Here is a 22,973-nt window from a genome sequence, read left to right on the forward strand (position 1 = left end):
GCCGAGATGCTCAGATGTATCATTAGGTGGATCAGAGGTTGATCTCTTTGCCTGTTTTTTTCTGTGCCGCAGACTGCTCCTGGACATGGTCCCCCGCGTCCGACAAACCAGGAACTACGAGCGCTTTGAGTGACGGATCATCAAGGGCGGGTTTGGGAGTGACTGGCAGGATGGGGACTGTAGAGGCCCTCCACAGACAATCACAATCAGTCCTCGCGGTGCCAGCGAAGGCGTCGCTGTCTGTGCAGTCCTCCCATTCAGAGCTGGAGTGGAAGATGGCGTCAGTGGCATATTTTTAATGTTTTACAGTTTAATGTACATATGAAATGTTCACCTGTTTTTCAGAAGTCAAAGGCGCAGCCTGCTTTTTCATGCCTCCATATTTAAAGAAGGTAACAGAGATAAGACTGTGGGAGGGGGTTAATGTAATTTTTCAAAGGTTGTACACAGCTCAGACTGCAGTGTTATGGATGTTCAATACCTCAGTTACATGTCATCACCCCGTCACGACAGAGCAGCTTGTTTTTTCCCATGGTTCCACGAGGCCTTTGCTCAGCTGTGCTATAAAGCTTTGCAGCACAGCAGGTCAGAGTGATTGATGCAGCTGATGTAGCGGTGGAGTATTAATGGTGTTTACCTTTTTATGACTAGGGAGAAGATAAATATCAATAAAAAGTCCATTTGGCACAAGGAGCAGGTACATAAGCACACACACGACAGGCTCAGTGACGTGTGATTAGCCGTTTATAATATTTATCCAGACTGCTGCAGCAACGTCCTTTTAGTGCCAGCTTACAATCCTGGAGCAAAAAAATAAGCTTTTTTGGCACTGAGTCGCACAAAGAGTCGGGACCTGACTCTGTTCCACTGTAACTCTAGCAGAAGGAAAACAAAACGGCTGCGCTGCCTCCCGGGAAAAGCATTTATACAATTAACTCGCGCCATCTACTGACCAAAAGAGGAGACTACAAAATGCAAGTCATTACATGAGAACGGTTATCTAATATGCAGTTGTGCTCAGAAGTTTACACACAGTCATCATGGGTCTGTCATGGTAATTTGGCATTTTGAACCAGGGTGGAATGATTGTTCAGGATACATGTGCAATAATTCAAAAACAAAAACAAGAACTGGCTGCAGAGGTTTCAGTATATTTCAGATTTTCTTTACTCCACGCAGGGTCAAAAGTCTACAGAGGATCAAATATGTGCAAGTTGCACCTCGAGCAGCCGAATTTGAATTTATACTATTATTTTATCCGCTTTGTGCAGTGCACGTGTATCCCAGTAAAACAGCATGAGAGCACTGTACCCACCATGGCTGACGGTGGGTTCAGTGTTCTTCGGTTTGAAAGCCTCACCTTTACTCCTCCAAACATACGTCTTGTCATCGTGGCCAAACAGCTCAATCTGTGTCTCGTCTGACCATAAAATATTCCTCCAGGAGGTATTTGGCTCGTCCATGTTGGCAGTCACACATTTCACTTGTGCTTGAAGGTGTCGACTTTTTACCAGGAGGTTCTTTCTTGTTTCAGCGATCCTTAACATCTCAACCAATTTCCTCTTTCCCGAGGGTAAGAGTTGGGGTTTCCTTCCAGACCTTGGAAAAGTGGTGACACGTCCGAATAACTACGTGAATAACTACGATTCTTTGAACCGATGATCTTGGCATCTGAAGTTGTTTAGAAATGCCTCCGAGAGACCAACCCAACTTCGGATCACCAACTGTAGCTGAGTGTTTGAAGCCTGACCCCGAGACAAAATTCGGCACATGAGACGCATGTAAAGGTCAAAGAAAATGACCGTCACACTAAATGCTTCCACACTGTTGGCACTGAACTCAATGCAGATACAGCTTTCATACTGACCAGTGACACAAAAACAGATTTATGGCTGAAGCTAAAGGCCCCACACGTACACAGGTATCAGTAAGCTCAGCTTGTTCTTTACCCTGATGCAGTTTTAGGAGCTGAAGACTATGAAAGAGTTCCAGACAGATGATTTTTATGAGTGGGCAGCAAGAGCTGAGTTCTTACCTCTGCCAGGGAAGTGATCTGTTTCAGTTTGTCTGTTAACAGGGCTGGTCCAAAAGCTGCAGAGAGATTTTCAGGAACATGTAATCAGAAGGTGATTGTAGCGCAGTGTGCAGGTTTTTAACTGTCAGAGGTAATTGGATGGATTCTTCAGATACCTCGCAAAGACGAGCATTATAAGATCGGAAAACCTAAGAGAACATGAACCAAACTTGTCTGGATTTTTCCTCCTGGGTTCAGTTCATGCATGCTCTCTGCTCTTATGTTTGTAACATTGTTGTGTCAGCGCTCTGATGAGCCAACCTGTGCATGAAGTAGGAGTTCTGTTGGTTTGGGCCACAGTTGTGTTTTTGCACGTTAATGTGGGCAGGTATGTAAGAACACACACAAACAGACATCAGTGTACACAATGACACAATGAATCTCAGCATTTGTCAAATGTGCGTGTTACAAACAGACTAGACCTTTAGACACGTGAGGTTACTGTTGCTGGAGGAGCAAATTTTAGAAACTGTGAAGTTCTTTAAAAGAATCGGAGGTTGAGCTGGTTCAGGTTTGAGTTTATCCAGGTAACTCCAGTGTAGTGGCGGCACTCCGTCTCTATTTCACTCTTCTGTACCACCTTTAGGAGTCAGTCCGGCAACATGCATTTGAACGCGAGCAAGTCCAGGTACTTTTCTTGCGTTAAAGATGTTTATTGGAACTTTTCATTTACATGGCAAGACTCGGTCAAAAAAACTGTGTTGCTTCCAGCTTATCCGACTCCCCAACTACGGAATTACAGTGTGCCGGAAGCCCAAAATACTAAAAAGCGCATTAGAATGTTGCACTTCTATATTCTATGCCTTTAACAAAAAAAAACACTTTGAAACCAACTAGAAATCACACTCCCAACATCAAACATGCATATCTCTCCTCCAATCATTTTACAAGTACCAATAAAATTAACTTTTAATTGGCTCTTACATCATCCGGCCCCTAATTGGTTAGGTGGGAGAACTAAACAATTACTAACTTACACATTAATCATTAAGAGCCAACCTAATTGTAATGTCCATGAACAAACATTCTTTCTCTTCATCGCTTGGATGAAGCCTCCTCCAGAAGACACAACTTGTTAACGGGTCTTTCCAGGATGTTGCTTTTAGTTTTTACTTTCAATCTTCGGACTGTTCCACTTGAGTCTGGCAACGTCTCAACCACTCTCCCCATGAGCCAGGAGTTGCGTGGAGAAGAACTGTCCACCAGCAGCACAAGATCTCCGACCATGACGTTTCTTCTCGGTTTCAGCCACTTCTGGCGCTCTTGCAGAAGTGGAAGATATTCACGAGTCCATCTAGTCCAAAACAAATCTGCTAGATATTGAACCTGTCTCCATCTTCTTCTGGTGTATGCATCATTTTTGTTGAAGACACCTGGAGGCATGAGGGGCTGTGACTTTAGCAGCAGCAGATGGCTCGGCGTTAAAGCTTCAACGTCATTTATGTCTTCTGAGACACTTGTGAGAGGTCTGCCATTAATGATGCTTTCAATCTCACACATTATCGTATGAGGACAATCTTCATTTGGCACTTGTTCCTTCAAGAGAGCGCTGAGAATTCGATGCACTGTTCGAATTTGTCTCTCCCAAACTCCACCTTGATGTGAAGCAGCTGGGCTGTTAAAAATCCACTTTATACCTTTTGGTTGTAGGACTCTTTCTATTTTGTCGTTATCCAGTCTTTGAATGGCTTCCCTCAACTCCCTTTCCGCTGCCACAAAGTTTGTGCCATTATCTGACCTCATGATGGTAACTTGACCTCTTCTGCAGATGAAACGGCGAATCGCATTGATACAGGAGCCTGTGTCAAGACTGTCTGCAACTTCAATATGTACAGCTCTGAGAGTGAGGCAGGTAAACATGACACCATATCTTTTGACAGTACCCCGGCCCCGCTTGACATCAAATGGGCCAAAGTAGTCGACACCAGTGTTTGTAAACGGAGGTTTGTCTGGTAGAAGACGGTCTTCAGGTAAGTCTGCCATCTTCTGCTCACCAACCCTTCCAGAAATCCTACGGCAAGTTTGACATTTGCTGATTATCTTTCTAATTGCCGAATTGGCTTGAGGAATCCAATATCTGCATCGCAATTGTGCCAGCACATAATTGCGACCGCAGTGACCAGTTCGTTGATGGATGTCTCTCAAAATGATTTCAGAGATTTTGCTGTGTTTAGAAAGAATTGCTGGTTGTTTAGCATTTTCTGGCAAGCCTGATCTATTGAGTCTGCCGCCAACTCTCAGCATCCCATCTCGAAGAACTGGGTCTAATTTGAACAGCTGGCTGCTACAACTGAGCTGTCCTCCCCTCAGTAGGATTTTGATCTCCTCTCCATGATGTTGTTTCTAGCTGAAACGAACAATTACTGATTCTGCAGCCTAAAGATCCTCCAAAGCAAGCGCTTTCTTTCCCATTGCAGATTTAAACGTCTCTATGTGCACTTGCAACTTTAACTTTTGCTTTTCAGGATCATTTTCATTCTTCTGGACTATTTTTGAGTACTGTTGTCTTTCTTCTTTTAACATCCACAGCACCTTCCTTAGCTTCATTATCCAGGCTACTGCTCTTTTCAGTTTATTCCAGTCCGAATAGTAGTCAATCACGCGTTTCATCGGTTCCATGCCTTCCCCAACTTTCAGTATATTAACCGTTGCTGAAGTCTTGACTTCTGGATCATTTTGAAGGTTTTCCTTCTTTCTTACTGGCTGTTCTGGCCATTCGTTTTCATCTAGAAGATAGTTCGGCCCGTGAATCCATGAACCTCCTTCCAACAGATCTTTAGCCTTTAAGCCTCTGCTTGCTTGATCTGCAGGATTTTCTGCCGATGTCACATACTTCCATTGTGATGGCTTGGTTGCTTCTCGAATCAGTGAAACTCTATTTGCAACAAATGTTTTGAAGCGAGATGTTTCGCTATCAATGTATCTAAGCACAGTTGTGCTGTCCGTCCAGAAGACTGATTGTTGCAGAGGAACTTGAAGTTCTTGTCGCAGTAATCTGTCCATCCTCACTGAAATCACTGCTGCAGTCAGCTCAAGCCTAGGAATTGTGACTTGCTTGAGCGGAGAAACTCTTGATTTCCCAATGAGAAAGGCACAATGTCTCTTGCCTTGTCTATTTTCCATCAACAGGTAAGAGACAGTTCCATATGCGTAATCTGAAGCATCGGAAAAATGGTGCAACTGCGCAACAACAGTGCATCCGAAACCTGTAGGCTCTAGGCATCTACTCACATGGAAGTTGGAGAGGAGTACAAAGTCTTCTTTCCATTTTTTCCAAATTTTTGCATGCTTTTCATTGATCTCCTTGTCCCAACCATGCTGCTCTTTACAGAGATCTTTCAACAAAAGTTTTGCAGGCAAGATGACTGGTGCTAGAAAGCCAAGAGGGTCATAAATTGAATTAATGACTGACAAAATGCCTCTTCTGGTCATTGGCTTGTCTTGCAACCTTATAGTGTAAGTGAAGGTATCTGTTTCTGTGTTCCACTGTACACCTAGAGTTCTCTCAACTGGCAAAGTATCATGCCTAAGATCCAGATCTTTCACCTCGTTGGCTCTGTGTTCTTCAGGAATTGACATCAACACTTTTCTACTGTTACTTGTCCATTTTGTTAATGTAAACCCTCCACTGGTACACAGAGCACGAAGATCACTGACTAATTTCACTGCAGCCTCTTCTGTAGCTACACTTTTCAGACAGTCATCTACGTAGAAGTTGCACAGGACTGTCTGAACAGCTTCTGGAGATGCTTCTTCCTTGTGATCTTCTGCCGTTCTTCTTAGCGCATATGAGGCGACACTCGGTGAGGAAGTAGCTCCGAAGAGGTGCACCATCATCCTATATTCCTTCATGGGCTCATCCAGCTTGCCATCTGGCCACCAGAGAAAACAAAGAAGATCAGCATCCTTTTCTGGTACATTGACTTGGTAAAACATTGATTCAATGTCTGCCATCAGTGCTACTGGCTTTTCACGGAATCTTAAAAGAACACCCACCAGTGTGTTAGTCAGATCCGGTCCCTGCAGTAACTCCTTGTTTAGAGACATATCCTGGTATGAAGCCGTACAGTCGAACACGACTCGCAACTTTCTCTTCTTCGGGTGATACACCCCATGGTGTGGTATATAGAACACTCTGTTGTCGTCACGGCTCAACTGGTGGTCTGGCACTGGAACTGCATAGCCCTTGGTGATGATGTTTTCCATGAAGCACTTATAATCTTCAAAAAACTGAGGATTCTTCTTAAACTTCCTGAACAAACATGCTATCCGCTGCTCCGCAACACAACGGTTGTTTGGCATTTGAAGATTCTCATTCTTAAGTGGCAATCCAATGTTATACTGTTGGACCAGTAGCTTCTCAACTTCCACTAAGGAGATTCGGTTTACTGAGAAATGTGGTTCTTTGTTTTCTGAGTCATTTAGTTCTTTTCTCATGGGTCCATTCACCACCCAACCAATGGTGGTCTTCACTGCATAAGGACCTCCATTTTGTCCATTAATGATACGCCATGGCTCCATTGCCTTTGCACAGTTGGCTCCTATAAGCAGGTCTACATTAGCCTCTATCTCTGGTAGCCTCACTTCATGTAGATAAGGCCACTTCTGGATGTCTGACTGCTTGGGTATGTTTCCGCTACTCACAGGTATACTAGTGTGAGTGAACACCTTGGGTAAGTCAACGAACTTGGAATCTTCCAACCCACACACTTCCAAGTCTGATATAACAAAACTGTTCATGAGTTTCTGTTCTCCTGGTTTTTCTTGACTCATGGTACTTAGAAGTATCCGTGTAGGCTTTCCTTTAACATTCAGTTTCCTTTGTAGATCTTCCGTGCAGAATGTTGCCGTGCTTCCCGGGTCCAAAAAGGCATATGTCTCTATATATTTATCACTCATTTTAGATTTGATCTTGACTGGTACTATAGAGAGCACACAGTCCTCTTCTCCGGCCCCTGTAAGCCCACAAGTCTCTTGACTGACAGGAACTTGAGCACAAGGTGCCTCATTACCATCAGTAACATCCTTCCTTTCTGTTTCCACAGAGCTTTCTTTTTTCCCCATGTGCAGAATGTCTGGGTGCTTTAGTGAACACTCTTTACATTCCATTCTGCGCTTGCAGAACTTGCTGAGATGCCCATAAACCAAACATCCAAAACAGAGTCCCTTTGACTTCAAGAAATCCACACGTTCTTTGTGTGGTTGATTCTTAATCTTGCCACAAGAAGCAAGAGTGTGAGGCTGCTGACAATACAAACATGGCTTCTCAAAGGCACTCACCGTCTTGATTGAATTTTCAGTTTTAACATTTGTTTCTTGTAGTCTTTTGTTCTCGGCGGAAATGTTGGTGGCAAAACTGCTTCCTCGAAACTCCTTCTTTGCTGGATATTTTTCCCTTTGGTCAGTCTTTCCACTTGTCACTGCACGGTAGTCTGGGATATTACCAAAGAGTGGATCCATAGCTATTTTAGCCTGGCGGTCTATAAAGTTCACCAAATCTGCAAATCTTGCTCTTTTGCCCCTCTTTTCTTGGAGTTCAAATGCTTCTACACGCCAACGTTCTCTGGTTTTGTAGGGCAGCTTGGATATCACTGTGCGTAGATTGGTGGGATTATCCATCTCTTCCAAAAATTCAACATCCTCCATGGTGTTGCGACATCCAGTCAGGAACATAGCATAAGCATTTAATGCCTTTGCATCGTCATTTTTCACTTGCGGCCATTTGAGTGCTTTCTCAATGAACGCGCTTGCGATCCTTAGCTCATCTCCATAGTGCTTATGTAGCAACCGTCTGGCCTCGCGGTAACCTTTGCTAGGAGTCATGTGTACACAACTGCGAATTAGCTCCTGTGGTTCGCCAGCAGTGAACTGTTCCAAAAAATACAGCTTATCTTGGTTGTTATCAGTCTTTTGCTCTACTGCATGTTCGAAGGCTCTTATGAAGGCCTTATACTGTAGTGCATCACCTTTAAAAACAGGAATGTCCTTCGATGGCAACTGAGCCAGCTGCTGCTGTTTCACAAGTAACTCAGTGATTACATTCTGTTTCTGCATGACTGACAATAGATCATCACTTCTGTTAACGTGAGCATTAAGCCCATAAGTGGAGACTGGATGAGACAGTTGTGGTACCTGTGAGTTTTGCACTTGTGAATTAGCATGACTACTCACATCAGCTTGTTGTGGGAGCATTATGCCAACTCTTTCCTTTTTAACTCCTCGACCTTGCGATCTTTGTATTGACACATAACTGCTCAGACCATCTTCAGATCTTTCATATTCTTTGAGCACCTTTAATTTTGCTTGACTTTCTGCTAATGCAGTCTCCAACTCTAACTCTTCCTTTTCCGCTTTGACTCTTGCTGTTTCAAGCTCAAGATGTTGCCTAATCCTGGCCAACTCCAACTCAAGTTCTTGCTTTTTCTTCAATGCCGCGGCTCGTTCCAGCAAGGCTGCGTGTTCTGCCTCCTGTTTAGCACGAGTGGAGGAAACTCTAGATGTTGTAGATGCTCGGCTGATTTGAGACCCACGTGAGCTATGAACTGCATCCTTTCTAGCTCCAACCTGTGATGCGCTGTCTTCTGGGTTAACAGCTTCTTCCAAGTCATCTGTAATGTGCTCCTGCTGCTCAGCTTCATTTGGAATCATATGCTTATGATCTTCTGCTATCCATTTCTTTGTTGTTTTCATAAACTCTCTTACTGCTGCCATTTTGGGCTCAAACCAATTGTCCTGGTCAAATATTTTTTCTTCTTCAGACAAAAGGCTCATAACCTGGTTATTGTGACTGTGAAACTCATTCAGAGCCAATGCAAAGTCACTTTCCATCCTTTCTTTCAAATTTTGAAGGTTCTGAGCATCACTCATCATTATCTTTATCTCCTTTATTTTGCCTGTGATTGTTCCTAATGTTCGTCTTCTTAAGGCAATACATCTTTGTAATTTTTCTTCCAAAGCCTTCTCTGTTAACTTACATGTTCTTCCCACCTCTCTTTCATCTGCCATCTTATAAGTTGCAGGGGTTTATTGGCTCAAGTTGCATGCACTATTTGTCTTCTGCTTAGAATTTTTAATAGACATAGTGTAAACCAGCTTCATAACGTGCCAAAAACTCCACATTGACTGCATCAAATCCTGTTTTACAACATGCGGTCCCACAGGCAGAGAGAGAAAAGAGAGCGGGGTTGACGACGGCACACAGTTAAGTTTCACTTTCGTTTTCCACCAAACTTAACGAGCCTCCGAAAGACGTCCTTTCCTCTTACAGCACGAAGTAATAAGAGAGTTTGTTACCTTCTTCTAAAGAATAATCCAAAGAATTATCCGGTTCTGTGCCAGTATCCTTAAGCAGCGCCTTTTATCTTACATTTCGCTAGGCTGCGCCCTTCCATCCGAGCGCCATGCACCCGATCCTCCACATGTCGGTGAAGCGAGTTTTTTTGACTTATGTAGTGGCGGCACTCCGTCTCTATTTCACTCTTCTGTACCACCTTTAGGAGTCAGTCCGGCAACATGCATTTGAACGCGAGCAAGTCCAGGTACTTTTCTTGCGTTAAAGATGTTTATTGGAACTTTTCATTTACATGGCAAGACTCGGTCAAAAAAACTGTGTTGCTTCCAGCTTATCCGACTCCCCAACTACGGAATTACAGTGTGCCGGAAGCCCAAAATACTAAAAAGCGCATTAGAATGTTGCACTTCTATATTCTATGCCTTTAACAAAAAAAACACTTTGAAACCAACTAGAAATCACACTCCCAACATCAAACATGCATATCTCTCCTCCAATCATTTTACAAGTACCAATAAAATTAACTTTTAATTGGCTCTTACATCCAGGGTTAACCTGACTTTTCTGTATTACAAAGGTGGTTTACTTCTTACTGGGATAACTTATGCTGCAGACCTAACGTGCCCTGGAGCTGCAAGTATGAAATCACTACTCCCTGACAATCGGCTGGAAAATAGCGTCACCATTCCTGGAGCATCCCTGGGACTGCAGTGCATGGACAGTAATGGAAAAGTCTTTTAAGAGCATCTAAAGTCTTTGTGTTTTCCTGAAGGACATCAGTGATAAATGTAGATTTGGAGACAGAACTTTAGTTGTTGATTTTTCAGTTTTATTGAGTTCTAAGGATTTCTATAAGATTCTAAAATCATCACATACACCAAGTCTACATTTGTATTCTGCTTTTTATATTTATCCTTAACCATAAACAGAGCGTGGCTGAAAGAATAAACTTACAAAATGAATTTATTGAAGTAACAATTATAATCGGTCTGATTCTCCTGTATGTGCTTCCTTTGGAGACTTCTTTAATGTTATCGTAGTTGGTGCAACCACCTTCTCTGACACAAAAGCAGCTGGATTATTAGTCTATTAATCACAGACTCGAGTGGGTTTTGTTTCGTGTACGGTGGAAGATCAGCAGCTTCCGTTCCCTGTTTGTTTGCATTCACCCTAAATCAGGGGTGTCAAACTCAAATACACAGTGGGCCAAAATTCAAAACTGGAACAAAGTCGCGGGCTAACGTTAATATTTATTGAAAAAAAAAAATCTTCCTCCAGATATAAGAAAGAATCTTTTCTTATGGACTCAAACAAGTTTTGCTGAAAAACTGAATGTGGAACAAGCAAAGCTTAATACTAAACAATATATATATTAGCTGTATAATACCAGTAGGCCAGCTCTAATAGTAATTTGGTATGGCTTTGCGGGCCAAATGTAATTAGGCTGCGGGCCAAATTTGGCCCACGGGCCAGAGTTTGACACCTATGCCCTAAATGGATCTAACGGGTTGCTGCTCTCTGTGAGTTTGAGGTGCTGAACTTTGGACAGCAGCCGGTGGGTTCACGTGTTTCCTGTGTTTAAGAGGAGGACTCCAGCACCAGTGTGGAAATGAGGAGCAGGACTGGGAGTAGTTACTGGGGTCAGTTAGGGCCTTTGTAGCAGCTCTCCTTGTTACCACCTTTACACACGTGTTTGTTACCTGCTGGCTGGTGAAATGAAAACAGTCTCTGTACTGCACTCAGAGCTCACAGTCCTACAGACATACACTGTAGAGGCTGCCATACGGTTTTGGGTCAATGGTGACGCCCCAACAGGGAAATATTTTAATGAAATTCAATGCAGTGATGATTGTGGACATTAAATGAGTCGCTGTTTATCAGGAGTCAACGTGTTTCCTCTCATATGTGAAGCTGCTGTTTGTTTTTGGGCCATTTAGAAGGGTCGCAGCTACATTTTCAGGCAAAGTCCTTTTTGGTTTTAATTTAAAGAAGCTTTCACTTTCTAGCTGACTTCCTCCTCCTCATCGTCGTATTGAAGGACTTACTTTGTAGAGCTCCTCTCTATCCCAAAGCCTTAATTTTGCTCATAGGTGTTTGTGCAACTTGATCAGGGTTTTTTTTTTTGTTAGTTTTCATATCTCCCACATTTTCCTCAGTCTGTGCTTGCTGCTGTGACCGTAACTGAATGTACACGCTGTGCTGTGATACTAGTTTTTATGAAAAATCTGTGACTGTGCTGTTTGGTTTTATTTATTTAAATACAAATAAGGGATCAATTCTGTTCCTGAGCTTGTGGAGATACATGTGTGCCTAAAATCGGTGTGAGAAACAAAACATGTAGATAACAGAAAATTATTTTGGAAGGCCGTAATATTAAGAAAAGATCACAACAAAAATACAAACAGCTTGTAATAACTAATTTCCTGTCTTGGATATGTTGTAAACACCGAGAGACACATTTAACTCCATATCAGCTCGGTTTTCTTAAACTCCGTGACACAAAGTTTAAGGCGCTCCTCAGACTGCTGACTGTACTCTTCTTTGCTCGTGTAAATAATCTGTATAGCTGTAATGTAAAACCAGAGTCTGAGCCATTTGTCACAGAAAAAAGGTTTATTTAAAAATAAAGTTGTATCCCTCTTACTCGTCAAGAACAGTGAAAACAAAACCATTGCGTTACCCACTTTCCACTGCTGTTCTGGGGTTTTTGACTTTTAACTGAAAGCAAAACAAATCTTCATCCATGTTGGTGTGTGTGTAGCAGAGTTAATACAATGGAGACATTCAATGCTGAGGTCAAAACAGATGAGATACGCTGATTTATTCTGTCCAAACTTTGCTGATGGCTTGGCGCTCTGAGCAGATTCCTCCAGAAACCAAACAGCCTATGATCTGATCAAAGATGTGCTCTGAACAAGCCCAGCTAACAGAAAAGAAATAAGGCTCTGGCTGCAGCAGAAGGGGTTTAGCTGATCACTTAAGCAGGCCTCAGAGTCATGGTTATTAAGAAGCGACTGTGAAGGGTTCAAAATATTTGCCTATTCGCTGAAAAAGGAATCATGCTGGGTATCACTGTTGGTTTAGCACGAACTCAAGCATTCCCACCTTGGATATGTACGAGCTTAAAACGCTGGTGATATTCTACCTTTAAAAAAATAAAAAAATAAATCATGACCAAGTTCCATAAAAAGACCAAAACCATCAATGAACAGATTGCTCCAGCACCTGCCGTTTAGTTTGACTCAGTCCCACCTGCTACTCTGTCCTCATGTTTTAAGAATGGCTGCTAAGCGCTACAGTCCAGTAATCATCCTGTGAGTCACTCAGTACTTGTGTGCACTTGTCATCAAGTGTGAAATGTGGTCCTGGAGATACTAGTGGGACTATTTTGACGCCGTTTAAATGTGCATTAAAGATGAAGAACCACAGGTGCACGGTTGATTTAAACAATGTGTGATCACACTGGTCTAAACATTGACATATTCAGTGCTACCCAAATACAAGGCTTCACTTACAGCCCTGATCTTCTTTGAATTCTAAAAATAACCCCAAAATGTCACCATCCAGATTGATCAGATTATTAGCTGACAATCCCTTTTCCTTTATTCTCAAAGTTACTTCAATTCAGTTTCAGTTATATAACCAAATCACAACAACAGTGACCTCAAGGTGCTACAACACAGAGAGAACACCAACAACTTACCATGGGCAAGCACGGCCCCCCCATGGGCAAGCACGGCCCCCCATGGGCAAGCATGACAAACGGCTCCTGGCTCGTCTGTCCTACTAGCAGGCTCGATAATGGTCAGCTGCTTCTTGACTCAGTCAGATGGACTCTAACTCCTCTTGGACTTTCATTTCAAGTAGAAGTAAGTAAAGAAGTACCAGCTGCAGTTTGACACAAACTGAGTCGTCTGCTTGATGACAGAGTCACTGGAGAGGCAGCTGATTATTGCTTCATTATTTATTGTAGAACAGCACATACTGTGATGTTTCACAATTCACTGATCAAACTGTAGGTATGCGTCCTTTTAAATGCATGCCCCTGAAACTGATTACTGGACTCCAGTTTTACATTTTTAACAGGAACCAATGCGGAAACTAGCGATTTGCACTAATGCACTGTTGGTTTTGGTTTTTTTATGGGATTTGTTTTGAAGCACCACCAGATGCTTTTCGTCAAAGTTTAAAAAACACTCTTTTTTTCTTTCTTCAAGCTTGAAGCCACTTGTGTATCCGTCACATGTGCTGCAGGTCACGTTTAGAAAGGACCAGACAACTATGAGTAATCAGTTTAAGGCATTCAAAATCAGACAACCCATTTATTCTACATGTGCTGTGATCATCTGATTCCTCTTATTACTGACTACTCAACTGGTTAATCGCATTACTATCACACATGTGAATCCACTGCCTAGCTTGACTGGTAAACATGATGAGCTGACACTGCTTTCTTTCTTTTTGACTTTAGTTCTGAAAAACAAAGAGCCTATCAGTTTTATCACTTTCCCAAATATCTTCATCAAAACAATCTTAAGATGTGGACAGCCAATTTAAATTTCTTAAAATGAATTTAAATCAAAAAACAAACAAAAAAACCCAACCTGACTCTGATGTTGCAGAAGTAAACATGTATAACAGAGTAACGTCACCCTGCCACAAACAGCTCACCAACAGTCGTCAAACAAAAGCAGAACTGAAGTTAAACCACAAAAAGGCACATCATGTTTTTTGAAACACTTAACTTGGCGGCAGATCGGTGACCTGCTTAACAGGGTAAGAAAAAAGAAGAAGAAAAAGGCGCCATTCAGGCTGAACTGAAATGTGTGCAAACAGAAACAACAGTGAAATGAAAGCAAAGCACAAAGTGTACGAGGCTCATTTCCCCACAAAACAAGCATGTTTGTCCACTACTGTCTGCCTTACAGAGAGCGCGATGAGAGTTACGTTTAGACTGGAAAGTTTGACTTTAAACCAATCTTTGTGTCATTTAAGCTCTTTAAGGAATAAATAATCAAACATTTGATAAGATATTTTCTATACTATACTATCTAGAATGATCACGAAGCAGCCAGACAGACACAGGCCTGGCTAAGTACGTAAATCCATTTGAGACCAAATTCTGGTGCAAAATAAAAATGCTCCAATATTTTATTTTTGTTGCTTTTTTTTGGTCTCATATCACAGCTGAAAGCAGGACAGCAGAAGACAAAGTCTCCTTCTCTTTATTCATACACCTAGAGACAAATATGCTTTTTTTTAATTACATTTAAATTACCCTCCATAAATAAAAGTCAATAAAAAGGGAAACAAAAGAAAAGACACCCATCCTATAAATAAAAAAAGAAAAAGATTTCCAGCCGAACACAGCGATAAAGATCTGTATACAAAATAAATACAAAAGAAAACCTTTAAAACTCATATGAACAATATACAGTGTTACTAATATCATGTTAAACCTCTGATTAACTTAGTGCATTTTTTCCATTCACCACAAGAAATACAAATCTCATCTTTTTTTCCTTATTTATCTTTTTTTTTTTTTTTAGCAAATAAACAGGCAAATTAAGATCCTAATGATTATCCAAAGGAAAGGAGGAGATGCAAGGCGTAGCGCCCGCCGCGGAGCTCTTTGTTGACATGTCTGTGGTGCGTACAGTATGCTGCAAAGGATTTACAGCGGTCGTGTGGAAGATGGGAGACGAGTGTGAATCTGTGTTTTGTCTTTTTTTTTTCTTAGTCTTTTTTTAAAAACAGTTTACTACGCAAAGACATGGACGAACATCTCTGTAAGTAAGGATTTTGTGTTTCTCTGAGTCTTCAGAACAACGTGTTGACAGTAAGGCTTCCCAGCCTTTTGTTGCAAGGTGTTACCGCTGCTACTGATGACGGCTATCGTCTACGACTCAACGTCACGACACAGAGAACGAGCGATGTCATTTTGGTGCGTGCCTAGTGCCGGATGGTGTGCTTAAAACAGGCAGACAAACAAAAAAAATTACAATTCTCTACTGGCCTTTTGCAGAAACACACAGACTCACAGTCACACACAGTCCCTTATCTTTACAACGTTTTAAAACGTGTGCAACTTAAATGTATGAAAACTGAACACGACAGTCTTGAGTTTCCTCTCTTTTAAGGTTGGGAGTGGGGTGGGGATGAAGATCACGGAGTCTGGTGAGGATGCGTCAGGAAACGATCGAAACTGCCAGGATAAAAATCTAGATTTCTACTTTTACTTGTCCGATCTAGTTTTTTTTTTGTTCAGAAGAGACGAATGGGTTGGTTACAGTGTAAATCTGATTACAGCCCACTGTGTTTGTGTGTGTTTCTATGTGTGTGTGTGTGTGTATGCTGGGGGATGTGGGCCTTCAGCAATGCCGGTCCAGTGCAAACCTACCTAAAAATAACAGTTTCAGATTAGAGCAGGGGTGAGATGGACGGAGGGGTGGAGTGGAGGGGTGGAGGGTCACCGATATGTGCAGTCCACCTCATCTGCTGCGACTTCGTACGACTCCCTTTGTTGATTCAAGTAAATCCACGCCACTTCCAGGCCTCATAGCGCCACCCGCTGATGAAGGTGAGAGTTGGCAGATGCTCCGGTCAGCTGCAGGAGTGCTCCTCCTCCAGCTACCGGAGGAAAACAATAAATATGAAGAGCGAGCTCAGTCCTGTGATTGTTCTTTATGTTCTGTTGTTGTCACAAAGGAGTCTGGTTTGTGTGTTTGATAGCTGCATGACTGCTCGGGAATGTGCGTCTCCCTCAACCACACTTCTTGAAGCTGCTGTACATCCGCCCACCACCGCCCCCTCCCCGATCACCGCAATCCCATCTGATTCCTGACCCTCTGTCAGCCTGGGTGCTGCTGCTATAGGCAGTCTTTGCACAGCGCCACCTGGCCCTTCATGTAGTCACGGCAGGGACAGATGCGCTGCAGTGTCGAGTGGGCGCCGGCGCAGCTGAACAGCAGCAGGTCCGACTGGAAGATGCAGTGATGGCGAGTCTCACTGTATGCTGGCACAACGGTGTCGGCGCTCGACTCCACCGTTTGACAGTCCATGCCAAACCTGACAGAGAGATGGACCGCTTTAGATTTTATTTTTCAACACTTTTTTTTAATGTGAAGGACAGACAAGAGGAGAAAACACATGCACACACTGGTGTCTTTGAGCTGCAGGCTTGATAATCCATTTTTCTTCTGTAACTAAACTCAGCCCACCAGTGGTCATAACTATAACTGCAGGTTTCAGCAGCTCGTCAGAGAAGAATAAACTGCTCACATGAGCTCAAGCCTGTGTCGTGCTGCCACCTGGTGGCCACTAATATTGAGACAAAGTATGTGTCCCACCTGGCCAGGTCTTTGTCCTTGTTAAGGTGCTGGAAGAAGGAGGGCTCACAGATGAGCTGCTCCTCCTGACAGACCTGCTTGCAGGAGTGCCCGGGCTCTGCCAGCTTCACTTGCAGGGCGCTGAGGGGAGGCCACATGACCTGACCGTGACAGAAGTCCTGAGGACACAACATGATGTTAAACAACAGGAGTGCAAAAAGGAGGAAAAAAGAAAAGGAAAAAAAACCCTCGTAACTCTGTAATACCTGTATGCTTTATGTAAAGAAAGTAAAAATAAGTTAGCTCTGCCGCTCTTTAAACTAACTTTCATATGATTGGTTGCCACATGCAAGCAGAAGGTTTAAATAGGAGGTGGGTGGGGCTTCTGTGCTCGGAGATTACAGAGATCCAAGAGCTTAAAAGCTGACAGAAATGAAACGTGTAGTATTCTTTGTACACGTGCCGACCTCATTATTTAAAAAACATGTCTGTCTTTAATATGATCTTCCAACACTGTAACACAATATGACAGAAAATAAGAGCAAAATTAATCTGAATAAAGGCATTTTGTTGGCATGTTATACCTTTAATTTGAAGATAACAGGAAATGATCAGGGAGATGACAGAAAGGTGTTGGCGTACCTGTCAAACTTCGTTAAATTCATCTTTATTGTAGATTTTGTTCATTTCATGGGATGTTTTGATCGCTCTTATAGCTTCTGCTTCCTCTCATATTTCATTTTGCTTTGATGTCTACTTGCTGTAAATGCTTATGTTGAGTTATTTCGACAGGCTTTAATCTTTGAATTTTAATCAGCAGCAGCTGAACTTGATGGTTTTAAAATCTATATGGCCCTGGGGACGCCAACCAAAGCTGAGGGTGGCATGAATTAAAGCCCCGACATGGTTTCATTCTGACTTGTGTGCATGTGGAAAAGATGGAGAGGCGCTCTGCAGAGGCAGTACCTGGTTCTCGATGAAGGCGTTCACTCTCTGCAGCATCCCCTCGCAGGTGAACTCATAGGGCAGGTAGGGCTCAATCTGAATAACACAAAACACAGACTGTTAAAACACGTGCAGGGTGAGGAAGCTTGTAAACTCTTGTGCTCGACAGTGTTTCTATATGATGACGCTCAGAGAGCGCCTCCCAGTGAAGCGTTAGCTTGCTGTCTGATCTTTGCGCCGCTGTCCGCCTCTCCACACTCTCCGATTTGCTGATGGAAACTTCAAACGGGGGACGACCAACAACTGCAGCCTTTGTTGCCGAGCTGAGTCGCTCCATGCTCCCTCTGAGCATTTGGCTGCTGGGAGGAAGCAAGGATGAGGAGAGGGGAAGGGAGGGAGGGAGCAGGAGGCGAGCCGGAGCCTGGTAGGCTGCGTCTCGCCATGGATCACGGAGCATATGAGGCTCTGTGGGCTCGTCCAGTGAACACAGGCATTGTTCTGACCAGCTCGGTGGAGTACAACAACACAACGAGGTCCTGAGTCCGGTTTTAAATATGCATGGGCCCGGACCAGGAGGCGGAACACGATATCTCCATCAATCCTCCTGCGGCTCCGACAAGGTTTTCCTTAACGACTCCGGTCAGCCAGGACGCCATTTACACAATCACTGTTTTGCTCCATGTTAAGACATGTGAGGCACACTTGCTTTTTAACTTAGAAGAAGAAGATTTGAAGATTTGAATTTTTCAGATTCATTCACTGCAGCTCATCATATATGAAATCTATGAAAGCAGCTGTCCACATTTTTATTCAGTAAACAAATTCATTCCCTCTTCACAATGGAGGCAATAACGTTAATAATAAAAGCCCACTCACACTCTTTTCAAGTCCAGCCACACGTTCTCGATCAGACTGAGATCTGGGCCAATCAAGAACATTCACCTTGTTGTCTGTGGATCATTTCTCTGCTTTGGTGCATATTTGTCTGCATTCATGTCCTTCTCTGCCTTTACAAGCCTTCCAGGGCTCGCTGCTGAGAAGCACCCCAGAGCATGATGCTGCCTCCACCATGCTTCACAGTGGAGATGGTGTATTTGTGGGGATGTCCATTAGATTAGATGCTACAGCATCTAGTCTAATGGACAACAAGCTCAAATTCTGTCTCATCAGGCCAAAGAACCTCGATTGGACAAATCATCCCAGCAGTTGGAAATCTTTTTGTAGCCACGTCCTGACTTTTACTTTTCGATCTGTTCTCCGAGTGGCTTAGAGCACACTTTTGTCCTCATGTTGCAATTGTAGCAGGAATACTAAAAAGGAGACTGGACCTCCCAGACACAGGAGGTTTTATGTTACAATCACTTGATCAACACAGGTCCATTTCACTAACAGTGACACTGCTGGAATCAATCATGTTTATGTATGCAAGAAGGTCTGTACAACAAACAAGTGTACACTGAAGCTCATTTAACCTTTTTATTCATTAACCCCCAACCGGTCCCAGCAGATGGCCCCGCCCCTCCCTGAGCATGGTTCTGCTGGAGGTTTCTTCGTGTTAAAAGGGAGTTTTTCCTTCCCACTGTCGCCAAAGCGCTTACTCATAGTGGGTCATATGATTGTTGGGGTTTTCTAAATTTTCTTGTATTACAATATGGTCCTTACCTTGCAATGCAAAGCACCTTGAAGCAACTGTTGTTGTGGTTTGGTGCTATATATTAGAACCACCACCATTTAGAATATTCACTATATATGGAAATTTCCCTGGAGGTGTATTGTGGAAAAAGTGGTGATGCTTAAGAGAGAAGCCTGGCAGCTTAAAAAAAAGCACAAGAATTTCACAAGTGAAGAAATTGAAAGAATAGTGTCAGAGGATGAAGCTGGAAAAAGCACACCTTTGGGAAGTGCCTGCGCTGCAATACAGATCAGGTGAATGTTGTGTCCTCTGAGATTCAGACAGCGGCTCGGATGGAGAAAAAAAAAAAGAAAAGGTCTGACATTTAACTTGATAAGGGGGGTAAAAAAAAGAGTAATTGAAAGAAAACATAAAGAAGGAAGCAGGTTGAGAAGAAGGCGCGTCAGATCTGTCAGCTCATGATGAGAGACTCACTGCAATTACTGACTGAACACCCAGGAGCCAGACTGGCAAGAAATGAAGGTGAAAAGTGCTGAAACCCAGTGAGGATGAAAGGGGCATAAAAGGGAATTTGAAGATGACTTGTTGTGTTTGTATTTAAGTTCATTTAAGGTATTAAAGTCTGTCAGTTAAAGCTTGCTGAATGTGCAGCGAATTTAGTTAAAAGATGTTTGCAGCTATGCAGCAGTAGGGTCGAAAGCTTGTGTGTCTGTACAGCACCTAAGGGGCTTCTGCCCTTGTTGTAGAAACAAATATGCAATAACATTTGTGAAATTGCACCAAATTTCAGCGTCTTTCAGTCGCCCGCGGTTACCTTTTGGCTGAGGATGGAGCGGATGGCCCTCTCTACTTCGGCAGAGTTCTCGATATCCACCGTCCACACGTGGGGCCGACCGATGTACACCTCGGCGTATGGGTGCTGAGAGGTCAGCTGCGGGCAATTAAGCAGAAATGAGAGGGGTGGGGGGTGGGGGTGGGGTGTTAGGAAAATCAAACTATTTGAAAGTTATGGGTCGAGCTGCGGGGGAGAAATCCCGCACTCCTCTCACCTCTCTCAGGGTGGGTTTGCCCTTGAAGAAGTCTGTGTTCTTGCTGCTCTTCGAAGGGTTGAACTTGGGGTTGAGGAAGGCACAGCCGTTGGCAATGGCCTCCAGGGGGGCGGGACCCTCGTAGGGGAAGGAAAGACCCACAAACAGCTGCAGAGGAGAGAACACACACGGCTGTCAGGCTCCATAGGCTGGATATTAACAAACACAAGTCAGTAAGGAGGAGGCATGTGTGAACAGCAGTGTGCAGGTCCTGAAATAAGCACAACTAAAGGTGCCGGTGGGAGGAGGCAGAGGGGCGCCGAAGTTTACTGGCTGTGTTGAGGAGTCGCCAATAGCGCCTTGTAGAAACAAATCTCCCCTGTTATCAGCACAAATTGTGACGGAGGCAGCACATTTTCGCCATGAAACAAGGGAGGGAAAACTAGCGCGATAATATGAAGACATCACTTTTACGTTTACTCCTCCCACGGGGCTGAAGGAGTTTGATATCTTAGGCGTGGAGGTATATAATAGCTCAGCAATCAAATCAGATAGTAAACGATCATGGAAACTGTCAAAGACACCTTAGAACCGCCTTTCAGCTCTGAAATGACTCATTTAAACCAACGTTTATGTCTTTTAGGTGTTTCTTCGGCTTGTTTGGCACCACATTAGCCATTAGCCTAACACAGAAATACGTAATTTTTCTACTCAAACCTCTAAGCCTGGTTCTGCTGGAGGTTTCTTTCTGTTAAAAAAGTGGTTTTCCTTCCTGCTGTCGCCATGTGCTTGCTCAAAGGGGGCCGTCTCACAATTTTCCACCACCATGTAGTAAACATGTAGTTTTCTATATTAAACAAAAAAAAAGAAGGCTCTGTACAAGGAACGAGTGGCTTCTCAGCACTGAAAGTAAAACTGTGACATTCCTCAAAACCTGACGGCCGACCGGGACGGGAAGTTTCTGGGTGTTTATGCTACGGTATAGTGTCTCCACTGTTTGTGCTTAGCCAGAATCCCAAACATTTATTTCAGTAAACAGTGAAAACAGGTGGAGGGTTCTAGAAGCAATTTTTCTTCTCCTGAGTGGAAAGAAAGCAAATATTTGTGGAGCTCGCCTGCATGAGTAGTGAGACAGCAATCGAGGAACTGAGAGGGGAGGCTGGGTGCCAGCTGAGTGGCTTATTGAGTGGAGCCAGCTGGCTGACACAATGGCTTATCTGTGTGTTTGAGTCGGTGTTACATACACACGCTTTCTTTAAGTGCACAATGCAGCGCTGTGTCATGAGGTATGCCTGTAGTCACATGAATAATCAGACCTGTGGAGAGAATTCTGCTCTTTCAGCTGTGGGTGTTACTGAAATATTTCTGCCAACAGGTGGCAGCAAAGCACGTGCATTCTTTAATCGCATGTATGCAAAGGCTCCCGAAAGCTGCAAACCAGCCAGCTGGTACTTGTAGGGAGAGGACACAGAGGGGGAGAAGAGCAGAGATAAACACACTGAATAACTCAGGTGGGAGTTTATGACTAACGCTTGCAAATTGATTGTAGCTAGATGTGAATGGATTTAAAAAACAAAAACAAAAACAAGTTTATGGCACTGACCCACAATCTCATCATTAGTTTGCAACGGCTCTGGAGTCCCGTGCTCATGGACAGGCTGACTTCAACATCATGCAGCTCTCCACATGAAAGCTGCTATCGATTTGGACCCCTGAGGAAACATCCTGCCTTACTCATGCAAAGGACACACACCTACGACACGAGAAGATTTCATTTCTGCTCTCATCGCTCAGCTTTAAAGTCGAGGGATGCAACTAATGATTATCTGCAGAACATCTGAAGGAAAAAAGTAGCATCAGTGCTAACAGTCAAATATGCATGAGGGCAATGCGGGAGTCAGTAACAGCAACTGTACAAAATATACAATTATTGTAAAAAAATCAACAGAAATCAATCACATTTTATCCATTTAATATCAATATTTTATCATTTTTATCATTTTATCATTATCTTTTTTTTTTCTTTTTTGTTTACAATAATTGTGTATTTTTGTGTGTGTATGCTGTTAATGAAAAATGTGTTTTTGTCATGTGAACATCCTGTAGTGTAATCACTGGAGCCTCAAAAAGTTGCCTTTAAGCAACCTGACTACATGTAAATGTTCTGTAAACGCAAGTACATTCGAAAACTTTTAATTTAACTAGAATCTGGTCAAATTTAATGGATTTCATTGGTATACATATGCATATTTTCCTTAAATAAATAAACCTTGGATTTTATATATGTCAGCTGCATTTTACTAAAAATATTAATGAGGGCCAAGAATCATTTTTTTTAAATACCAGTAGCCGTCTCTGAAAGCACTTAAATGTTGTAGGGAAGAACAGATGTTACTGTAGTACTAGTTACCTGTAGTTATTAAATATCAAAGATCACTTCCTTTACCAGTTTTTTTTGGGGGGGGCTTGTTTGTTTTAAACACTTTCAGAAGAAGCAGCATAAACGCCCTCAGGGTTTTTTGCAAGCCTCGACAAAATGATCAGAAAAACAGTTTGAATGGGTGAGTGAAAGTGAGACTGTGCATATAAGAAGTTATATAGATATGAAAATATCATGTATCACCTTGCAGATGTGGTTTGAGGGTGGAGGGAGGGGATTTTATTTTACTAACAA

At 43.0% G+C, this 22,973-nt stretch overlaps 3 protein-coding genes across 5 annotated transcripts in view; 1 reads left to right on the plus strand and 2 right to left on the minus strand.

Moving 5' to 3' along the window:
* The window catches only part of LOC146492018 (transmembrane protein 163a), a 37,026-nt gene extending 34,421 nt beyond the window's left edge, over positions 1 to 2,605 (plus strand). Inside the window, exon 8 of the mRNA XM_085149941.1 lies at positions 73 to 2,605. Within this exon, the coding sequence (XP_085006067.1) occupies positions 73 to 133 (61 nt within the window). The 3' untranslated portion in view covers positions 134 to 2,605. The remainder of the gene's footprint in view (positions 1 to 72) is intronic.
* A 1,845-nt stretch (positions 2,606 to 4,450) lies between these two features.
* LOC146492019 (uncharacterized) lies at positions 4,451 to 9,901 on the minus strand. The gene is made up of 2 exons (XM_085149935.1): positions 9,176 to 9,901; positions 4,451 to 8,535 (listed from the first exon to the last, which is right to left on the minus strand). The coding sequence occupies exon 2, from the start codon at positions 8,264 to 8,266 to the stop codon at positions 4,451 to 4,453; it is 3,816 nt and encodes a 1,271-aa protein (XP_085006061.1). The 5' UTR covers positions 8,267 to 8,535; positions 9,176 to 9,901.
* Positions 9,902 to 15,637: 5,736 nt separating this feature from the next.
* Positions 15,638 to 22,973, minus strand: part of mgat5 (alpha-1,6-mannosylglycoprotein 6-beta-N-acetylglucosaminyltransferase) — a 98,743-nt gene continuing 91,407 nt past the window's right edge. For all 3 annotated transcript variants that reach the window (XM_085149937.1, XM_085149936.1, XM_085149938.1), the window contains exons 13-17: positions 20,321 to 20,467; positions 20,086 to 20,202; positions 17,660 to 17,734; positions 16,715 to 16,872; positions 15,638 to 16,433 (exon numbers count right to left, since the gene is read on the minus strand). In XM_085149937.1, the coding sequence (XP_085006063.1) occupies positions 16,235 to 16,433; positions 16,715 to 16,872; positions 17,660 to 17,734; positions 20,086 to 20,202; positions 20,321 to 20,467 (696 nt within the window). In that variant the 3' untranslated portion in view covers positions 15,638 to 16,234. The remainder of the gene's footprint in view (positions 16,434 to 16,714; positions 16,873 to 17,659; positions 17,735 to 20,085; positions 20,203 to 20,320; positions 20,468 to 22,973) is intronic.

Source organism: Neolamprologus multifasciatus, chromosome 23, assembly GCF_963576455.1.
Source record: "Neolamprologus multifasciatus chromosome 23, fNeoMul1.2, whole genome shotgun sequence".
In the NCBI taxonomy this organism is placed as follows: domain Eukaryota; kingdom Metazoa; phylum Chordata; class Actinopteri; order Cichliformes; family Cichlidae; genus Neolamprologus; species Neolamprologus multifasciatus.